The 21,408-nt window shown below is 46.5% G+C and overlaps 1 protein-coding gene across 2 annotated transcripts in view; it reads left to right on the top strand.

Annotated features, from left to right (window-relative positions):
• ADGB (androglobin) overlaps window positions 1-21,408 on the top strand; it is a 2,161,023-nt gene that overhangs the window by 495,809 nt on the left and 1,643,806 nt on the right. For both annotated transcript variants that reach the window (XM_069606692.1, XM_069606693.1), the window contains one exon: window positions 9,610-9,704. In XM_069606692.1, coding sequence (XP_069462793.1) covers window positions 9,610-9,704 — 95 coding nt within the window. The remainder of the gene's footprint in view (window positions 1-9,609; window positions 9,705-21,408) is intronic.

Here is a 21,408-nt window from a genome sequence, read left to right as displayed (position 1 = left end):
TCGCGTTTGCAGAGTTTCGTTCCCATGTTGGGAGATTTACTTGTAAGGGGAAAAGATTGGCAACGTTTTGGATGTTTCTTGCTTTCATAACTTGGTTCAAGGCTTTCCCTTGTTCGTAAGCTGCTTCTCTTAATCTGTTCCCTTTTTCCTTTGCCAAACCAGTGGGCCTTAGGACACTGCATTTTGCGTTAAAGTCACCACATATTATGATATCGATCGAGTCAAAGTTCTCGTACAATTTGTCGATGGTGCCCCTCATGTTGTCACAGAATGTTTTAATAGACATCCGTTGAGGGTTCCAGTAACTATTTATAATTGCTACATTTTTTGTAGAGCTGATTTCATTTTTGTCGCTTATCTGTTTCCACGAGGTCAACACCACCAATACTTCGTATGCCTCCTTCCATTTAATTGGAGCCGATAACCCTTGGCCTGTTTTAATCGCCACCAACAGGCCAGACGATGGTCTGCCTAGTAAGCCTTTCACTGCCGCCGGAATTTCAACTGTATAGCCGTCCAATGCAGGTTTATCCACCAGCCATGTCTCTTGGAGACATATCATATCATAAAACCCCAGGTTTACCTCACCGACCTTTGTCAAGTGGGCATGCCCTCTTGTGTTCCACGAGCACAGAGTAAAGGTCTCTATTTCAGGCCGTTCCTCATCGTAGCAGAGTGTAAAATCGCCAACGTTGGACGACCCAGGTCGTTGCTATTTTCTGTTGTTTTTATTCCATTTTTGAGTGAACCATTTCCAGGGGCCTGATTCCTGGTTTACAGATTTTACACCATTTCTGAGGTCTAGAGAGCTGTTTTTGTCGTCTCTCCTCCTTGCTTCATTGCCTACTTCGCTCTGTTGCTCTGATTTTCTTCCTCGAGGCGGACTACCTTCTGAACGACTATAAACCCTGTCCCGCTGATCACTTCTGTAACGTTGCCAGATTTCGTCACGAGTATCGTGATATCTCTTTCGTGTGGTTTTCTTTATCTCCTTGTCCCAGTGGTGGTCACGGTAGGGCCCTTGTAGTCCATCCCTCTCTACTGCCTCTTGTCTGCGGTTTTGGCGATACAGGTCTTCCGTCCTTGATTTATAGTGTACTGATCTAACGGCGATATCAGCCTTTTTCTTGCTCGGAAATGTTAACTCTGTCGGCTTTGTAATCTCAGTCAGGGTGAAGCCCAATGACTTTAATTCTTCGTACGCCAGTTGGTCAATCCGCTCTATTTCTCCTGCTTTAATGTGAACATAGGCTTTGGCCCTTTTCTGTCTGTGGTATGGTTCTACTAACACCACGTCTGCTGGTCTGATTTTGTATAAAGATTTCGTTTTGTTCATAATCTTCATAACTGTGGGTCTGTTCAAAATCAGGTGGCCGCTCTCTGACTCTTTGCTCAAGCTTGAACACTCTTAGTACTTCTTTATTAGTTTTATGCTCTCCTCTTTCTCCCCTTTGGGCTCTTAGTTTCAGTGGGCTGTTTTTTTCATTGAATCCTTTAGGCTTGGTACTTGCCTTTTCTGAAGCTGTCTTAGGACTCTCTTTAGGGGCGATGACTCCTCGGTTTTGCTGCGGTGTCGCCGTGGCCTCTTTATTTCCATTTTCGATTTCATCCACTCTGTTGTCTCCGTTTTGGTCCTTTTGATGTGAATCTAGTCCGACAGTTTGCTCTATCTGCTCTGTGTCTCTGCTTTTCTCTATTTGCTCTTCTTCATAGATCGACATGTTCATTAAGTCAGACTTTACCATAAATTCTTCTGCCGTTTGCGGTGATTTAGGAGAGGTCACCTTCTTTACGCGTCTTTGTTGGATATTTAGATTTACCTTTTCTTGCAGGTTTGCCTTCGTTTTTTTGCTGTTTATTAGGACTCGGGACTGATTTTCGTCTTTAGGTGGACTTCTTAAATCGACTGTCTGGTGTTGGTTTTCATCAAGCCTTTTGGATGTGGATTTGTTGATGAAGGCTGGCTCTTTCCACGCTAACAGCGTTTGAGTGGTATTTCCTATCAGTTTAGGCTGCGGCTGTGATAACTGGGTTAGTGGTTTTTGGCTGTTTAATTGAGCCCTCTGCTCGTTGTTTATTTGTTCCATAATTTCTATCTTTTTCTCAAGTTTACTGATTTTACTTTCCCAATTGCAATCAGAGGTAGCACGATTTTCTATGGCTATGATATAACTTTCAACGTGAGACATTTTATTCATCATGTTGCATAAAATTGCGGTGTTGTCTTTCACCTCTTCTTTGATCTCCTCATATAATTTGCAAAATGGGGCCAGCACAATAGTCATAGCCGACATGATGGCAATCATGTCAGGTTTTTTACTCGGCGAGTCCTTTTGCATTGCTGCCGCTATATCACTGAATCGTCTCTTTTTTGGAGATGCCAGGATTTGTTCTTTTCTTCGTGTAGTTGCCTGGAGGTCATTATATGAGGAGTCTCGGCGAGGGCTATGGCCGTTTTCATTTAGCATGGTTTGATTACTTCGCCCCTTGTTCGCTAAAACCTGGTCCCAGAGGGTTTTGGACGAATCCCTTACCTCTGAGACTGGTTTGTTTTGGGAGACCAGCGACAGGTGTGGTCTGGTCCAAGCCACCCGCTGCTCCCCATCAACTGCTTGGTTTTTCTCTGGATTTAAATCGCTACTGATCTACCCTTCTACTTCCTTAACCACCTCCGATCCCTTGCTCAGGTTTTCTGTTTGGCTTTTCGTCTCTTGAATTACTTTCTTTGGGTAGGAAGTAGGTTGGCTAATTGAAGAGTCCGTCAGTTTTGCCTTCGCGCCTTGATTCGTATTCTCAGCTGTTATATTGTTTCTTAATAGCTCTTCCGTGTCTTTTAGACTTTGTACTTTTGCTTTTTCATTTTGCTGCTCCTGTCTCTGGATGTCATTTGCGTCGAAAACAGATTTTCTCAATTTAAGAGCTTGTAGGAGATCCCCTACTGCTTCCAACATGTCTGCGTCCGATACTTCGTCTTCTGTTAGAATATTTCTTTTTTGATGTTGAGTGAAAAAGGCCTTTAAGAAGTTTTGGTTTAGGGGGATGGAGGGCCCCTTTGGTTGCGCGTCTCTTCTAGTTCGTACTTTTTTGCTCATTTGTTCTGGCGTCTCTGATACGAACTTTGGTCTTTTGTGACCAGTTTTTTTGCTTTCTTGGAGTACCCTCTTTCTTCCTATTTTTAAGAAAGTGTGGTCGGTTGAGCTTTTAGTTCCCCCTTTTTCCAAGATTTCTGAATTTGATGCGACCTTTGGTTTCTTTGTCAGGTAAGCCGATTCTGTAGTTTCAGTATCAGAGTCCACTTCGATCGCTGCCTCGTCGTATCTTATCCGTTCTTCTGCATCTGTGGTTAAGTCCGTATCTAGGTCTAAGTCCGTTTCGCTGCTGCTCGTCTCCGAGCAGTGCTTTCGTTCATTTGATCGTCTTTTAGGATGTTTACTCACTCTTTTTGTTTGTTTTGGAGTGGGTGACGCACCACTAGGATTTCCGTGGATCAATGCCGTTACCTGAGTGACCTTGTAGCTGCCGTCTAGGCCTTCCTTTTGTGGTACATTGAGCGGGGGTTGTTGGGGATTTTGGGTTTCCCCCTTCGCTCCTTCTCCACTCTCAGAATTTATATCAGCGAACTGTATACTTGTATTTGCATGTGGGGCACCGCCCGGTTTATGGCTTGGTTCGCGAGTGCACGCCCGCAGGTTTTCATTTTCCTTTACCATTTGCAGCTCCTTCATGTCAGTTGTCTCCCTTTGACCCGCCACTCCATAGCTCACGGTGGCACGCGTGCCGGGCGTCCCCTTGTCACCCGTCGCGTTTTCCCACCTCACCTTACCAGCGGCCTGCAGATGCACCCTAGCGGTGTCCCCTGGACTCACGGAAGAGGTAGGGATGGAGGTCTTAGGATCCAGGAGGTCTACTCTCCCTGAGGGCTCAGCTGGGGACTGGGCTTCCAAAGGTGTAAATGCGTCAGCATCGACATCTCGTTTGCTTTGTATTTTCTTTGGTTCACCCGGGGTGAGGGACGGCACCCTGATAGAAGTACATACAGGTGGAGTCGTGGCACTATGCTCGCTCGACCCTTGATTTGGCCTCTCCGGCCGAGCATTGGGAGCACCTTCAGAAAAAGTTTCAGTCATAGAGGGAGGTGAAGTGGGGGAGTTTAAGATGACAGATTCACTCACCGTTCCCTCTGAAGGCAGATGCCTTTGGATCGCTGTCAGGATTTCCACCCGCTCCGTGCTCATTTGCACGGCGCCAACTCTTGCCGGTTTCACGGCTGATTCGGATTTAGTTCTTAATTTCTTTCCCATGGGGGGTGACCACGCGTGGGTAACTGGATGTGGTCTCACGTCAGGCTCCATCCTGCTACGACTCCGCGTAAGCAGCGGACTGCGGCAGACTGCTACCGACTCAGCTCGCGACTCCGCTCCGCGATGTTTTTGGTGCTGTTAACCACTTCCTGAACACAATGATGTGGTCAGAACACAAGACTGCGGCAGACTGCTCCCGACTCAGCTCGCGACTCCGCTCCGCTCCGCAGTGTTTTTGGTGCTGTTAACCACTTCCTGAACACAATGATGTGGTCAGAACACAAGACTGCGGCAGACTGCTCCCGACTCAGCTCGCGACTCCGCTCCGCTCCGCGCTGTTTTTGGTGCTGTTAACCACTTCCTGAACACAATGATGTGGTCCGAACACAAGACTGCGGCAGACTGCTCCCGACTCAGCTCGCGACTCCGCTCCGCTCCGCGGTGTTTTTGGTGCTGTTAACCACTTCCTGAACACAATGATGTGGTCAGAACACAATGATCTGACTGTTAAATACTATATACTTATGTATCACACAAAAACAGCTCTAGAGCATTCTTCTTATTTTGTATCAGGAGCGTTTCAACTACAAGCAATCAATGTCTGTACAAATCTGTAACAGCGCCACAATGCCTAAGGGCTGCTGCGCGCTTTAAATATACTAATTAATAAATAAATAAATAAACGTGTAAGGTAGCACTATCCCTAGGAGGAAGCACGCCCTATCCCTGTAAGGTTGTACTGTCTCTAGGCCAGAGCTGGTGCGCCACCTATCTAATAAAAAAGAGCTGAGAGAATCTATTCCTGCCTCTACAATGTCTAGTATTTCAGAACAGTTAAAAGGAGTAGTTAAACCAGATCTATGTTTAGTATGAACATTTCAAGGAGGAAGCATTTTCATCAGGCTCAGTGCCGTTTCCCTTTTATTCACCCTCAAAGAAGTGTGTGCATACAATGCAGACCATTTGGCATAATGTGGTTCAACAACCATAAACAAGTTAAAAAGATTATTTTTGTAGTGTCAAGTGAGATCAGTTTGATGGGACTGGTTGGCTATTGTTTGTCATTAATTCCTATGCCAGTTTTTTCTGATCAGATAAATCTGATATATACCACCAGTTCAATGTTGGTTCTACCGACATTGGTGTTTCAGTGAACGTATACTGTATCCCCAACTCCCTTCAGGGATATCATACAGTAGAAGTGTTGACCGGTTTCAATGACATTGTGGGTGTAGTCATCATCTTCAGGACCTGTATTTCTAGTGTGTGTTATCAATCGCGTTGTCCATCAAATATGGTGGGGCCTCCATACCCCAACTAGCGGAGAATTAAAAACATTTGTTCACCGTGCTAGGTATCCTTTTACTTGCAAATCAATGCCTCATTAGTTAGAGAAGATCATCCAGATCTACTGATGACCTGTTCACCATAAAGGAGGAGCCCGTCCCCCCCCACACAGAAACGCCTGGGCATCTATCCTCCAGGTTGATCACTCCCATATAGCCCTAAGGGGCCATCTATTCTCTTTTATTGGAGCAGGTGTTTTTGCTCATACCATAGGAAGAACTCAATTACCATTACCCCCTGTCCCAAATCATGCGTCTTCATGTGGGCTGATGGACATTTGCTTTTCTTTATTTGTTGGTTCCTTCTCCCTGTTGTTGCTCCAGAGCAAGGTTGACTATGGCTTGATGGTGCAGTTAGTACTTCAAGTTTATGTGAGTCATATGTTTCAATCCTTGTGCGCACATTGTTTTAGCTACAATCGAGAACGTCCGAAGGTCCTCCAGGTACCCAAAGAAGCAGTCCCTAGGGGATGCCTTCTCCCTGAATTGGACAGGTTTTTCCTCTGACACCCTTATTATCCCGAGTACTGCAGAAAATGAAGGAACAACCTTGCCAGGTGATCCTCATAGCCCCTGCTTGGGCACATCAGGTTTGGTACCCTACTCTCCTCCTGCACCTTTCACAAGAGAAACCCATTCACCTCAGACTGCACCAGCACCTGTTGACTCAACAGGAAGGTGTATGGGAGTGAGGGGCCCCCAGGCCCCCTCGCGCCGTACACTCCTCAGTACGAGGCTTGGGCCACGTGCCTCCGGTAGTGGGATTGCCCCTTGCCCTTATGTAAAGTTAACCACGGTTGACTGCTACATAGATGGGACTACTGAGCGGGACATGGGGCATCCATCTTTTGTGCCCCCTTTCGACTCCATCTTGGGTAAACAGGCCTCATTTCGATAGTACAGCAATGCTCAGCTCCCTTTCCACCGCAGCAGCCAAGGACAGAGACACACACACACACAAGGTGCGCAGGCAGCTGGCTGGCCCCCACCCTTGCACTCCCCCTGCGAAGCAAAGCTCTGCGCTCCCATTCTCACGCTGAAGCCGGAGAAAGTTGCAACAACCAATATGATACCGTTTTCTTCCTCTGAGATCACTGCTAGCATGAGAACCAGCATGTGAACCAGGATGAGCTAAGCACTTTCTGCTTGTTCGTCCCCATAAACGTGCAAGCCACCCACCCCCATTTAGAGCAATTTATTGCCATCCTGACCCTGCGCTCCCTGTAAGGTATTTCTTTCAAGTGCCAGACCCTTGCCTGTGCTGCGAAACCCACCCAACACACCCACTACTAACCTTAAGCATCTTACCACAATATATGTTTTTACTTCTACTAATAGGTCTAAAGCTTAGGAGATATGTGAAACACAGCTTGATTCTTTTTACATGCACAATAAAGGTCAAGGCCTCCAATTAAAACCACGAATGACCCAATTGTACTGACAATAATTACTATGTGTGACTTGTGTAGAAATATGAAAAGTAGCATAACATGTTTAGATAATTTGTTATTTAGTGTTTTTCGAATGCAACATATTAGCTTAGGTAGAGACCACAGTGACCGGACCCAGACCTGCGTGGAGCACAAGATAGTTGACGTCCATCATCTCGTCAGCCACTCAGCCATCCAGAAGGAAGAGATGTCACCCACACCTACAGCACCACACCGCCTGGCCAATCGGGTCCATTTAGTATTTTTTGTTAGAGTTACTTTAATTGATATATATACGAGTATGATGTAAATGTTAGGTAGGGGTTTTGTGGGTTATTTCCTAGCTGGAGAAATAAACCATCCTTTGAACTCTTGCAGCTGGGTCTCAGTGCCTTCTTCCCCGACAGGGGTGGTGTTGGTTATTTTATTTTCTCTCGCACGTAGTAAGCCGGGGAAAGGCACCTACAAAGGCAATGTTCTTCATCACAATCCTGCGACAGCATGGTTCCTGGACAGTGAAAACGGACGAATCTGACGCTGTCCGTGGATTGCTGGCATGCCATTAGAGCATCCAGGTTGCAATCCACACGTTTTACTTACGGCAGAAAATTGACACACTTTTCCACATGGTGTGCAACATCACAGCTAGACCTGCTTACTGTATCAGTTGACTAAGTGTTACCCTACCTTTTATACCTGGCCAACAGCGTCTTATCGCAATCATCAATTAAAGTGCTCCTCTCAGCAATTTCCACCCATACCACAAGCCTACATCAGTCATCACTAATCACTTACCCAGCGGTCAAGGTGTTTCTCAAGGGATTACACACTTTCCCTCCATCACCCAAGACGATGCCCTCCTGGAGTTTGAATACCATCCTCTCAGCGCTTATGACAGCACCGTATGAACACATTCATAGATGTGACTTACGATTCTTATCCTGGAAAGTCACAGTTTTGGTAGCAATAATGTCAGCTAGATGAATTGTTGAGCTACAGGCTCTCTATCAAGCCGCCATTCACAATTTTCCAGAAGGACTGGTTGATTCTCAGACTGCACCCCAAGTTTCTTCCCAATGTGGTTTTTGAGATGACTTTATCAGAACAAATAATACTCCCTACATACCTTTTTTTAGCAAGCACTGAACAGTTGCGGCATGCACCCTTCACTCCTTGGATCTTTCACGGGTGCTCAAATTCTACATCCAGCGAACTAAAGATTTCCGTACCTTTTCCAGGCTCTTTGTAGCTTTCTCAGGCCGCAATAAAGGACAGTTCATATCAAAACAAGGTCTACCACATTGGGTGATGAACTGCATCAGTAACTGCTACCAATCCAGAGGCAATGAACCTCCCTCCCACCTACTGCACACTCCACCAAAGGGAGAGCAGCAACGTAGGCATTCCAGGTGGTAGTGGTGATAAAGTACATTTGTAGTGCAGCCACCTGGGGCACGCTACAAATGTTTGCGAAGCATTACTGTCTATCGGAAGACGTTGGAAGGGAGTCAGCAGTCGAACAGGCAGTCCTCCACCATCTGTTTGCCTAAGGTAGGAGCAGACTATATTCTACCCTCCTTCCCTTCTATTGTTATCTAGCATGCATGCATTTTCAGGTGTCCGGTTTTAGGTGGACAATTATATGGCTTGCTTAACTGCTTGGTATTCTATTCAACCATGTGAATCTATGAAAGATCCAATGCTGGAGAAGTCTTTTTTTACTTATCTAACTTTCTCCAGCATTGGTATCTTTCATAGATTTGTATGCACCCACCCTCCTCCCCTGGGAGGCTGCTCCAAAGTCAGTCATCGTATTACAGTTTCTACGGCTCAAAATCTGAAGATGGATGCCTGGGGTGGAGCTTAAGCCCTGCCACCTCATTGGTTGGGGTCACTTAGGAGCAAAGTGAGGTGGAGGGACTACACAAGTGAGTGCCTTTCAGACAAAATGGGCAATTTGTATTGGTTTTTTCCTTAGGGAAAAATGTATATATTTATAATTATTTTAAATTACTGAGGATTCCCAGTGTGACGACAGGGAATATTCAATCATGTGAATCTATGAAAGATACCAATGCTGGATAAATACAGTTACGTAAGCAACAAAGACTTGGCCATACCGAAGGCCACAGGGAATCAAGGAGATGGAGCAGTATAAGTGGCCAAATGGACTTAATGTTTCAAATTCAGAAAACTATTTTAAAATACAGAGATTGCTGGGATATGTTGTTTTATATTGGGAAGTCTTATCTGCTCTGATATTGTAACGAAAGTGATGTGTAATACCCTCCTCCGTGTCTTGCCATAGAATTTGTTTTTGTATGAATCAGTGTAATACATATTTTTGCTTAAGCTGTCTATATTTGGGTTAAAAGATAAAGGTGCGGCTGGTATGTGTTTGGGAAAGTCTGAATCATACCTAGCATTTGCAGAATATTCTATTGAAGTTAGATGTTGCCTGTTGGTTGTTGTAAATTTGAACTGGTAATTTTTTGCAGCAGTCATCTAACAAGTACATTTTCTCTCTTCTAGTCCCTTCAATCCCACCAACTCCGGAGATGGTGGTTTATGCCACTTACATGCCTCTTCATTTGTCTGAAAAAAGGATATCTATATTGGCAAGAATGGTAAGACATTTCTGAAAGATCCTAGTCTTTGAGCGTACCGCAAGAAGGTAAGGTATCTTCATGTTTATGTGGTGCCCTGACTTGAGTGGCAGTACTAGGATTCATGTATCCAAGGGAACGTCTGAGGTATCCCACAAAGTAGTGGGTATGCAGGGTCTTGGGCAGAGTAGGTTCAGGTTGCTCCACTTAGTCATTTTACAGTGAACCCCAAGGGACCTGTAGCTAAATCTTTGCTTTCAACAAATCTCCCTGCCAGTTTTACAGAGTGGGCTGCGAAAAGCTGCTTGCCCTGTCTCATCATTCTCTGATATCACTTTGAATTCTTCTTAATCAATTCCACTTGTGTCCATACCTCAGAACGGAAATCTGGTTTTGATGGACTTTCTAGAGTGACGTTTCAGGGGTTTTACTTTCTGCTACATGGAACCAGAGGGACCTTTCAGCTACAGGCACATTTTTATTATTTACTCTGTTGCATGATCTTTTTGTCTTCGGTCTGGTTAGTGTGCCTTCTTCCAGTCTTTCTGAAGCTGTGAATTTTACATCCTCTCCATGGGGTAATAAATGTGCATATCTGTGGATTCCCTTCTCTGAGCCGATACGCTACTAGGTTGCATTGCTGATGAGAAGGTACTACACAAAAAACTAACAATGTTCTGATGGAAAGTAAGCTTCTTCCGTTATTCAGTTGTGGTGATTCCCCCTGTAGTTGGAATGAAAAAAATATCCATGAAGGGCATTCTCCCCCGATAAGCAATGAAAGAGAGAAGCTACAAGATAAACACAAAAAGCCTTAAAGCCACTTTTCTAAGCATGATTACAGGTAGTTAGAACAGTAAAATGAATTGATAGCCAATGCAAGCAAGCAATAGTGAGAGAAAGATTATAGTGAGTGTGCACACTATATAGGAGATTACACACAATACCTGTGAACTGAGGCAGCACTGTGCTGAACTTGAAATTATAGCATGCTGAATGCGGAGTAACTCCCACCCTGTGTAAACAAAGGCAGCGCGGTACCGATTTTGAAAGGTAGCGTGCTGAATGGAGGATACCCATCCCCAGGACTGTGAATAAAGTGGAGGGAAGATCAGCAGGTGGGGAAGTGCAAGGAAGGGAAAACTCAACCTACGCAAGCTGAGGGCACTAAAAGCGAAGAGCAAGGAGTGCTAGATGGAGAAGAATGTGGGACTTCCTCAAGGCTGTGGACGTACAGGAGGAAGATGTAAACAAACACATTGAAGTGAGTTAGGTAAGTGTGGGAACCATGGGCATAAGTAATAAAATCCTAGGTCACAAAGAAACAAGAGAAAATGGAAGGAAGGAATAGATGCATCTGAGGAAAAGAACTAAGAGGACAGAGAAGCAAGGCAGCGAGTTCAGCAAAGAGAGAAAGTGATCCAGACACAAATCAACACGTTTCTTACAAAGTAAATTCAGAGAAAATAAAGGGCTAACCTTGATGGAGATCCTTGTTAACAGGCAACAAGTAGTATGTTGCTAATAAAGGAAGAAAATCCAGCTGAAGCCTGAATTCTTCTGACCCTCATGACCTCAGCTAAAAGCCAGTCGAATAAGAATGGCATCTTGGAGTGGAGTCCCTAAGACTGAAGCACCCATGAGATTTAATGTATTTAATTGTTCATTTACCAGCTTTGTGGTTTCTAAGCGAGATCGGGATTGGAACCTCTGTAGTACGTGCTGCATTGTCTTGCTTCCAAGACAAACACTTTGCCCCTCGGCTATCCTTCCTCACCTTTTCTATTCTGTGATCCTCAATAGTAACTACCTGACTGTATCTCGTCCACATCCAATTACCTTACTATTTTAATGTATTCTTGTTGAAATTTGATCTCATAGTCTGCAATCCCCAAATTGCCTGTTTTTGAAACACCATTTACGCCTAGGTCCCATCCCCTCTATCCTGAACGTCTCCCCACAGGAACGGGACCAGAGCCTTTTGCACTGCAGAATGTGCGCTTCCCCTTTAAATTCATATTTGGCAGGCCTAGGCGCAGCAGTGGGCATGATCGCGCACACCCAACCTACCCTTTGGTGCCACATCTCAGTCCCATTTTTCATGCAATGGGAATGGATGCCTTCACCATGTTTTGCACTTCCTTTTGCCTCAACAAAACGAGCCTTCAGTGTCCCATTCCCTCCCGGGTCTGCTCAACTTTCTTCTCTAGGTGTGCTTCTTGCGAGAGTTCCTTTCCAGGCTCGGACCCACAAACACTCTGTTTGGGGCAACAGTGCCGGTGCTCCCGATGCTGTAGATAACAACCAGGAATCTATAGCTTGTAAAAGAACCCCAAAAGGGATTTCCAAGGAGGAGGGAAAACGCCAGACCACACTAGAAGAGTTACAAAGACTGATACAAGAAATCACAAGAGACTATTTGGGGATTACATATTAGTAAGGAATCCTACCGACTGGTACTAGAAGTACCAACAGGAGAAGGGAGTAATTCTCCATATATAAGTTTGTTTTCATAGTGGTAGGGTCAGTTAGGATAATTTTGGACAGCTGACTTTTTCTTTTTGGACATTTTGGCTGACGAGCACCTTAGTTAGAAACCTAGGCAGGGACCACCCATAGAGATAGGACAAGTTAGGTCCTACATCTTTATTTAATAGAAACGTGTGTACCATGTCCTTAAAGTGTCTGTGTCCTTCTTTTTTTTAATATGTTTATTTTTAAACAAGGTAGGGTGGTAGCAACACAGATTTACATTGAAGCATGTTATACATCAAGTTAAGGTCATGTCCCATCCTCCTCCCCCCCACCCCTACGGTTATCGTGCCCGGTTGGGTGTCGGATGCCCAGGTTCATTGTATTTGTTCCTGGGGAACGCCCCCATCGCCCAGGACCCTCCGGGCCAATTGAGGTTTATAGGTTAGGGCCAGGAATTCTCAGTCATAGTCAAGAATTCGGACCCAAATGTTTCAAAAACGGTGGAGGTGGCCTGCACTGGCCGCAGTGATGTTTTCCGCGACCCATACAACCCATATTTTCACCCACCACAGGGGCAGGAGAGGACCATCTATGGATTTCCATGAGCGGGCGACGACTATTCTCCCTTCCAGGAGGCATTGAATCAGTAACTTAGCTTTGGCTCCGGACCTTGGGTAGATCCCTGGGACAGGGGAGCCCAAGAGAATGGGTTTGGGTTCTAGAGGAAGCGTTGTCTGGGTGATCTCCGCAATATTAACTAAGCATTGCTTCCAAAAGCTTTGAACCTTTGGGCAGGTCCACCACATGTGAAAGAAGGTCCCTACCTGGCCACATTGTCTCCAGCAGGCCAGTCAAGAGTGTGATTCATGTGGTGGAGCCTCAGAGGGGGATAGTACCAGCGTAGCAGGATTTTGTAGGCGCATTCTCTGTTGGTGATGCAGGCAGAGGATGAGTGGGCACGGTCCAAATGTCTACCCAGGCTTGGCCCTCTATTGGGTGACCTAGGTCTGCCTCCCATTGTGCCATGGAGCGGGTTCTTAGAGTAAGAAAGTCCTTCTGGAGGCGCTTATACAGGGTAGAGATCTTGCCTCAGGTCGGGAGATCTTTTAGGGTCAACTCTAGGGCCGTAGGGGGGCGAGTTGCTGCTTGGCGGGTTTGAGGGTGGGAGCACCAATGGCGCTGCTGTATATAAGTGAATCTATCCTTCTCCTGAAGTCAGAATGTTTCCTTGCATTGTTCAAAGGTGCGAGGGAGCCCCCCTTCAAAGAGCTGCCCCAAGGTCTCCAGGCCCCCCGCAGTCCAGGTTTTGAAGTTTTGGGGGTTTGCCCCAGGTGCGAAAGCCGGGTTCAAGAACACTGGAGATGAAGGGCTAAGTCCTCTTGGGACCCCTTCAATTTTAGGGCTCTGTCCCAAGTGTTTATGGTGTGTTTGGTGGATGACAGTAGTCCCTGCCATTGCCGCCGCATCAGGGCTGAAATGTGTGGGAGGAAGCGTAGGGGAAGGGGAAGGCACCCCTGTTTCAGCTCCACCCACCTGGGGCGATCAGAGAGTATCAGCCACGCCTGGACGCGCGCCAATTATGCTGCCATCTGGTATCCCTGGAGGTCTGGGACCCCCAGGCCACCAAGTCTTGCATTACCCAGCATTGTTCCTTTGGGAATCCTGGCTTTTTTTCCCTCCATATGAATTGCAGCATTTTCCTCTGCAGATTTCAAAGGGCCGGTGCCGGGATCATGATGAGGGATGAGCATGCAAATAGGAATCTGGGGAGCAAGTTCATCTTGCAGGCGGTAATCCGGCCCATTAATGATATCTATTGGGACACCCAGCGCTTCAGGTCTATTTCCAGTTCTTTGAAGAGCAGGGGAAATTCACGTGGGACACGTTGCCTGGATCGGCCGGAACCTGAACCCCCAGCTAAGGGATGGCTCTCGTCTTCCATTGAACAGGGCACATTGGGATGAAGGCTTCTCGTTCCCTTGGGGTTATCCCCACCCCTAGGGCCGCTGACTTGTCGAAATTGATGGAAAAGCCAGTAACCTTTCCATAGTTTAGAAAAAAAAAGAATTCAACAATTGTATTAATTTTATTTCAACAAACAATACAAACCAAACTTACAGTGCAAATAATAATTGAATATACATTGCTGCATCCAGGTCCACTGTATCTCCCATTCCCCCCCCCCCGCCAAGCCTACTCTCTCTCATTTTCCATTGCTACATCCTGCAGTAGGGATTCCTTTCCAGCGATGCCTGTTGGATCCTGGTCGCTTGACACTTCATGCAAGGGCCCAAATAGTTGTTGCCTCCAACCTAGTAAGGTTCCAGCCTCTTCCTCCCCCCCCCCCATTGCATGCCTCCTTCCACACAGTAGTTTCTGCCTCTGCCCCTTTTTGTAGATCTTTCCACCATGTATCCAGTCTTGGTCTATAGCATGCCTTCCACCCCATAGCGATTCTTCTCTTTGCTAGAACATACGCTAGATCTTTCAGTTTACTCACATGCTTGAGTTTACGTGGTCTAGGAAACCCTCCTATCAGGCAAGCCCATGCTGTATCCATCCCTATTTTGTTCCCTTTTTCTTCCATCTTTTGTGCTATTTCTCCCCAAAATCTCTCTATTATTGGACATGACCAGAACATGTGCACCTTTCCAGCGTTTTCTTCATTACATTTGTGGCATGATTGTCGCCCTGCGTTTTTGAATTTGGCTATCCTTTGGAGTGTCATATACGCCCTGTGAGTTATATATAATTGTATCTGTTGTAATCTGGCGTTTCTTGACGCTTTTTTATGATATCCTTGGGCTCGCTCCCACATCCCATCACTCATCGGGGCCCCCACTTCCTCTTCCCAGTCCAGTATAAGTTGCACCACTTCCTTCCCCACTTGGTCATTATCATCTCATATAATCTGGATGTTTCATGTCCCTCCTCTGCTGTGTCATATATCATGTCTATGGTGGCATCCGGTTCATCTGCTAGTACTACATCAGACCAGGTCTCTTGAATTCGCTGCACCACCCTCATGATATGCAATATACTGCCGCGCATGTAACCCCGTTTCCTCCACCAGCCCCTCAAAATCCCGTATATTCCCCTCCTGTCACACATCGGCCATTGTTGCTATCGCAACTGGTTCCCAATGCTTCCTAATCATTAGTCTTAGTTGCTTTTATTTTCCCGTCAAAGCGACCAATGGGACCTGCGGGGAGCACAGGGATGGATTCTCCATTAACTGACAGGCTCTCCGCCATATAGCAGCAGCCCTCTATGGAGCAGGAGCTCCCCGGACCACTGCAGGAGCAGTGAGGCAGCCTGATGCCATCCCGACGCTACGGTAAGCGTCCTGATGATTGCGGATGCTATCCCACGCAATAATGCACTCCTCCACGTGCGTCGGATTTCCATCCACGTTTCTCTTGGAATCACCCCTTAGTGCTTAATAGCACCCTGCCTTCTGCCCCAAGGCCCACTGCCCTGCACTGGTGTGCACCCACAGTGCTTTTGCAGAGGACACCATTGCCCAACACGAGGCAAAAAGCTTTCAAAGATGGCCGCCCGCCGCAACGGACAGCCTTTGTGATCCCAGTAGCCTCAGGCTCCCCCTGACCACACCGATTGGCTGCCAGGCCTTTATCTGCAGCCTATCCTGTGAGCCGGCCCACGTCAGCAAGGCCCGAGGAGACAAGGCCAGGACCTGTCCTCAGCCTGTCACCAGCCGTCATGCCGCATGCCAGGACCCCTGCCTGAACTACACCGACCAACGCTACCCAACTCAAAGGTAACACTGTTGAGATCCCAACCGCTGACTCTGCATTCCTGCCCCTAACATTTAACTATTCAGACTATTGCCCGCTACATAGCACGTGCTACTGTAAGCACACCACTATGCCATGCACATGCTGATCACTCTCACAGTGAGCATGATTAATAACTGTATGGGTAGCCCGGCTGCCTATACCTAGCCACTGTGTTGCCCACTCTTAGCCATTGTGTTGCCTATACCTAGCCAATGTTGATTGATAGCTGATCGCTGCCCTGCACTCACCCATCATGCCCAACATCACACCCCCACCGTCAGCACTCATCCCCCCCACACCCTTCCTTCCATCCTTCTTCACCAAACCCACAGATCACAAACCTAGCACACCCTCGACGCGCCCCAGAGCTACTAACTCTAGAAATCAAATACTAGGCCTCCGCTCCAGATCCTCACCGCAAACCCAACCAGCCAAAACTGTAAACAAACCAACTACAGAACACCACAAACTGGCCACTACCAAGAAGGCAGCCAAAGGGCAGAATACCACCCCACCTCCACTGCCACGCCCAGATTTACAATGTGCATTAATTAATGCCAGATCCCTCCCTGCCCACGCTACTGAAATTCATGACCTTCTAACCAACCTCAACCTTGACATTCTCGCCATCACCGAAACCTGGCTACACAATGCCGCCGGCCCGGCCATCTCCCTAGCCATCCCATCAGGATACTCCATCCTTAGACAGGACAGAACACTATCCACAGGTAGGGGGGTAGCCCTCATAGCCAAAGATCACCTAGAAATAAGACAACGTTCCTCCAAATTAGGGGAGAACGTAGTTTCGCTATCTGCCAAGATCGCACTTTCTCCCAATACCACCATCACCCTCAATCTAGTATACCGCCCACCAGGCCCAATACTGGACTTTCAGGACAACCTCTCACATCTACTAGGGGAAAACCTTAAAACTACAACCAAAACTATCCTTTTAGGAGACCTTAACCTGGGACTCCACGACCAGAAAGATAGACCCTCCACTACACTAGCACAAGTTCTCCAGGAACTGGACTTTGAACATAAAGTACTCCATCCTACCCACAACAAAGGACGTACTCTTGACTGGATAGCTGACCACAACTGTGGCATTGACATCAGCTCCATCACACCTTCCCCAGGGTCCGACCACTTTTTCATTCACTTCCTCATCCCTATTCCTAACAACTCGGGAAAGAAACTCAAGCCAGCACCTCCAGCCCAGGCCAGAAGCGCCAAGAACATCACCAAAGAAAATATCCTACCTTACCTAGACACCCTCACTTCTAACCTCCCTGCCACATCAGACCCAGCTGCGCTGGCGGATATCTACAAATCCACCATTAGCACTGCCATTGATATCATCGCCCCTCTACAAAAGAAAAAATCAAAAAATACCAAACACTCAAATACTTGGTTCTCAGCAGAACTAAAAGAATTACGAACCAAAAAACGCAAAGCCCTAAACCTATGGCAAAGCGCGCCCAACGCATCCTCGCTATTCTCCTACAAATCACTGGCCACCCAATACAAAAAAAGTATCATAGCAGCCAAATACGGGTCCTACAATGAAAGAATCTCCAACGGCTGCTCTGAATCCAAAGAGCTTTTCGCCATCTTCAAGGAACTATACACACCGGCTACTAAGTCTCAAGAGATTGTTAAGGACCAAGCTTGGTGTAACACCATACAGTCTGCCCTCATAAACAAAATTGAACTCCTCCAAGCAAAAATCATAGACCACCACAAAAATCTCACTCAGCACAACCTATCAGCATCCCATACGGAAACTGTGACTGAGAACACAAAGACTAAGCTCTTTACTCCTTTCAAATTTAGAGAAGTCTCAGAAAAAGAGGTAGTCGACATCGTCAACAGAATCAAACCTAATTGTAAAGGCGACGCCTGCCCCGCTAAACTAGTTAAAGACTGCGTAGAAACACTAGCACCATTTCTTAAAACCTTCATCAATGCGTCCTTCAACTCAAACTCAGTCCCAACCAGCCTAAAAGAAGCCTGGGAGCGCCCTCTTCTCAAAAAACCCACTCTAGATCCCGAAAACGCCAACAACTATAGACCCATCACAACCGTTCCCTTCCTGCTCAAGATCCTCAACAAAGTTGCCTACACACAAATACAGGAATACCTGGAAGAAAACCGCATTTTAGGAAAAAGGCAATCGGGTTTCCGCCCGGGGCATGGGACCGAATCAGCCCTATTCGACCTCAAAATCCAACTAAATGACATCATGGACAAAGGCAAACCTGCACTCTTGCTCCTGCTAGACTTATCTGCCGCCTTTGACCTGGTCAATCACGATATTTTAGGCACGCAACTCAAAAATGAAGCCCACTTCTCGCCAGAAGCCATCTCTTGGGTCAAATCATTCCTCGAGGGCCGACTTATGAAAGTCTTTTCAGACTCTGCAAGCGCTACCCCCACCACCATCCACTGTGGCGTCCCACAAGGGTCCTGCACTGCACCCACCCTATACAACCGCTTCACCCTCCCACTGTTCAATGACTTGGACCGTCGTCACATAGCATACACCAATTATGCCGACGACACGCAAGTCCTGCTCCCTCTCACAGGGGTCTATGAACAAGACGCAGCAGCATTAACCAAGATCTATACAGCCATCCAAACCTGGATGGCAGCCAACAGCCTCTGCCTAAACGGGGACAAAACAGAGATCCTACTAGTTGGCACCAAAGAAACACTAAACAAACTCCCACCGCAGTACAAATCCTTTAACATAGATAACTCCACCATCGCAGTCTCCACTGCAGTAAAAACGCTAGGAGTATACCTTGACTCCACTCTCTCTATGACACGGCAAGTCAATGCCATAGCCTCCTCTGCCGCACTCACCACGAAGATAATCAACGCTGTTAAACCCTTCCTATCCACCAAAAACTGCTTGGCCGTAGCTAGAGCCACAGTAGGTACCAAATTGGACTATTGCAATGCTCTCTTCTTTGGCAAGTCTGCACAAAACCTAAAAAAAAAAATGCAAGTCACACAAAACAATGCTCTAAGAGCAGCCCTAAGCATCCCTAAAGGGAGCACATCTCCCAAGCCAGGAAAGAAGCCCACTGGCTACCAATAAAAGAACGGATACTATTCAAATCCATGGCCATCACCCACAGATGCCTTTCAGCCAAAGCTCCGCCCTATCTTTCTGAAAGAATCACCCTTAACACATCCACTAGACCCACAAGGTCACACATGACCAACCAGACCTACGTACCTACATTCAAAAGTAGCAAAGCCGGGGGTCTAGCTTCCAACACCTAGCACCCAAAAACTGGAACGCACTCCCCACAGCGCTTAGGAACGAAAACTCTTACCATGTCTTCCGCAGACTACTCAAAACCACGCTGTTTAACTAACTCCACCCCACCTTCCTAACTGTTTTTTCACAACTGTATGTAAATAAGCACAACTGTATATAAACATGCATATATGTTCAGCACTGTATCTATATCTATACCATGTTTGCCTGTAACAAGTAAGAATGCTTTCAGCGCCACGATGCCCCTGGGCAGATGTGCGCTATACAAATCCAAATAAATAAATAAATAAAATAAATAAATATCTCCCACCCAAGCATCATCATCCTCGGGCGTTCTTCCATCTCCGACCTGGGCAACCATATCACCTCTTTTAAGAAGAATGGGGCGCAGTCCATTCGAAACAGTCTGGATTCTAAGGTCGGCTCCTCTGAGAGCCATTTAGCTACATATTGTAGTTGGCTTGCTATATAATAAATGTTGTACTTTGGTAGTTTTATGCCCCCTTTCTCATATGAATTTTGTAGCTTTCATAGAGCCATCCTGTTCCTCGTCCCGTGCCATAGGAATTCTCTACATACGCTGTCTAACCTGGCAAAGAATCTTCTAGGTATTAAGTATGGGATGTTCGCAAAGCAGTGCAACAGTCTGGGCAATACCACCATTTTAAGCATTGCCCCCCCGTCCCATCATCACCAAGGGGAGCTTCACCCAAAACTTCATGCTATTCTCAATTTCCTTAACTGTTTCCTTCGTATTCTGTTCATGTTCTGCTTCTACTGTATGATATATATCTACCCCAAGATATCTGAATGTGTTGACCTCCCATGGTATCTGCAGGGTCGGCAACTGCTCTAGCGGGATCCCTCTATACCTGCCCAGTGGAAATACACAGGACTTTCCGGGGTTCACAGCTATGCCTGAGAGCTTTGCAAATCGCTCCATCACTTCTAATATGTATTGGAGGTTCTCTTCCGGATAGCGTAAGTACAACAACATATCATCTGCGTACAAGGAAATTAGATGCAGTTCCCATTTTATGGTGATCCCTATTACGTCATACTGCTGCCTCAGATATATTCCCAGGGGCTCTAGGGCCAGAATATATAGCATGGGGGACCATGGGCATCCCTGCCTAGTACCTCTACTGAGTTTGCAATCTCTCTGATATTATCGCTCCTGTCTTAACCCTGGCTAGTGGTGCGCTGTATAATAGCTTGGCCCATTTGAGATATCCCGTTCCTGTACCATAATTGGCCAGGGTCGCAATTAGCCAGGGCCATCTGACCGAGTCAAAGGCCTTTATTGCATCTAGCGATACTTTCGCTATCTCACCCTCATCTCGTTTGCATATTCAGTGACGCCTGAGGTTGTTGGATATATTACTATTGGGGACAAAGCCAGTCTGATCAGGGTGTATTAACTTATTGATGACCCTCTTCATTCTGTTTGCCAAAACTGCCGTTAATATTTTACTGTCCTGGTTCAACATTGACAAGGGCCTGTAAGAGCCGCAGTCACGGCCAGGCTTATTGGGTTTGGGGAGTGGTATAATAACCGCCTCTCATAGGGACTCTGGTAGTTTCCCTACTTCATATGCTTCATTGAGCATCTCTAAGAGCGGGGGCAGTACCTCATTTTTGTATGTTTTATAGAATTCGCTTGGGAGTCCATCAGTCCCCGGGGTCTTACTAGTGGGTAGCTGCCTCACTACCTCCTCCAATTCCTCTAGGGTAATTGGTGCATCCAGCTCCTCTCTCTCTTCTCCACTAATCTGGCGTAATCCAATATCCTCTAACGTTTCTCCTATTTCTTTGCTGTCGCTTCCTTCCTCGTCTCCGTACAGGAGCCTGTAATGATGTACAAATTCCTGATTAACCCCCTCTTGAGTATCTACTATGCTCCCATCTTCCTTCGCTATCGTTCTAATTGTGGGTCTAGGGGGTCTCGTTTTTATATAGCCATGCCAGAACTCTCCCTGGTTTATCCCCTCCTGCATACTGTCTCTCTATATACTTTTTATAGTTGAGGTTACATAATGTTTCCCAGTATCCCGTGCATTTCTGTTACAGGTCAAGTACTGCTTCAGTATCTTCTTTGGTATTACCTCCCCTTTTCAACGCTATTTCTAGCTCGGTTTCCGCTTCTTGCAGTTCGGTC

The sequence above is a fragment of the Ambystoma mexicanum genome, chromosome 4p (genome assembly GCF_040938575.1).
Source record: "Ambystoma mexicanum isolate Mex_15411 chromosome 4p, UKY_AmexF1_1, whole genome shotgun sequence".
Taxonomy (NCBI): domain Eukaryota; kingdom Metazoa; phylum Chordata; class Amphibia; order Caudata; family Ambystomatidae; genus Ambystoma; species Ambystoma mexicanum.
The sequence above is the reverse complement of the archived record's forward strand: the minus strand, read 5'-3'. Positions and strand labels throughout refer to the sequence as shown.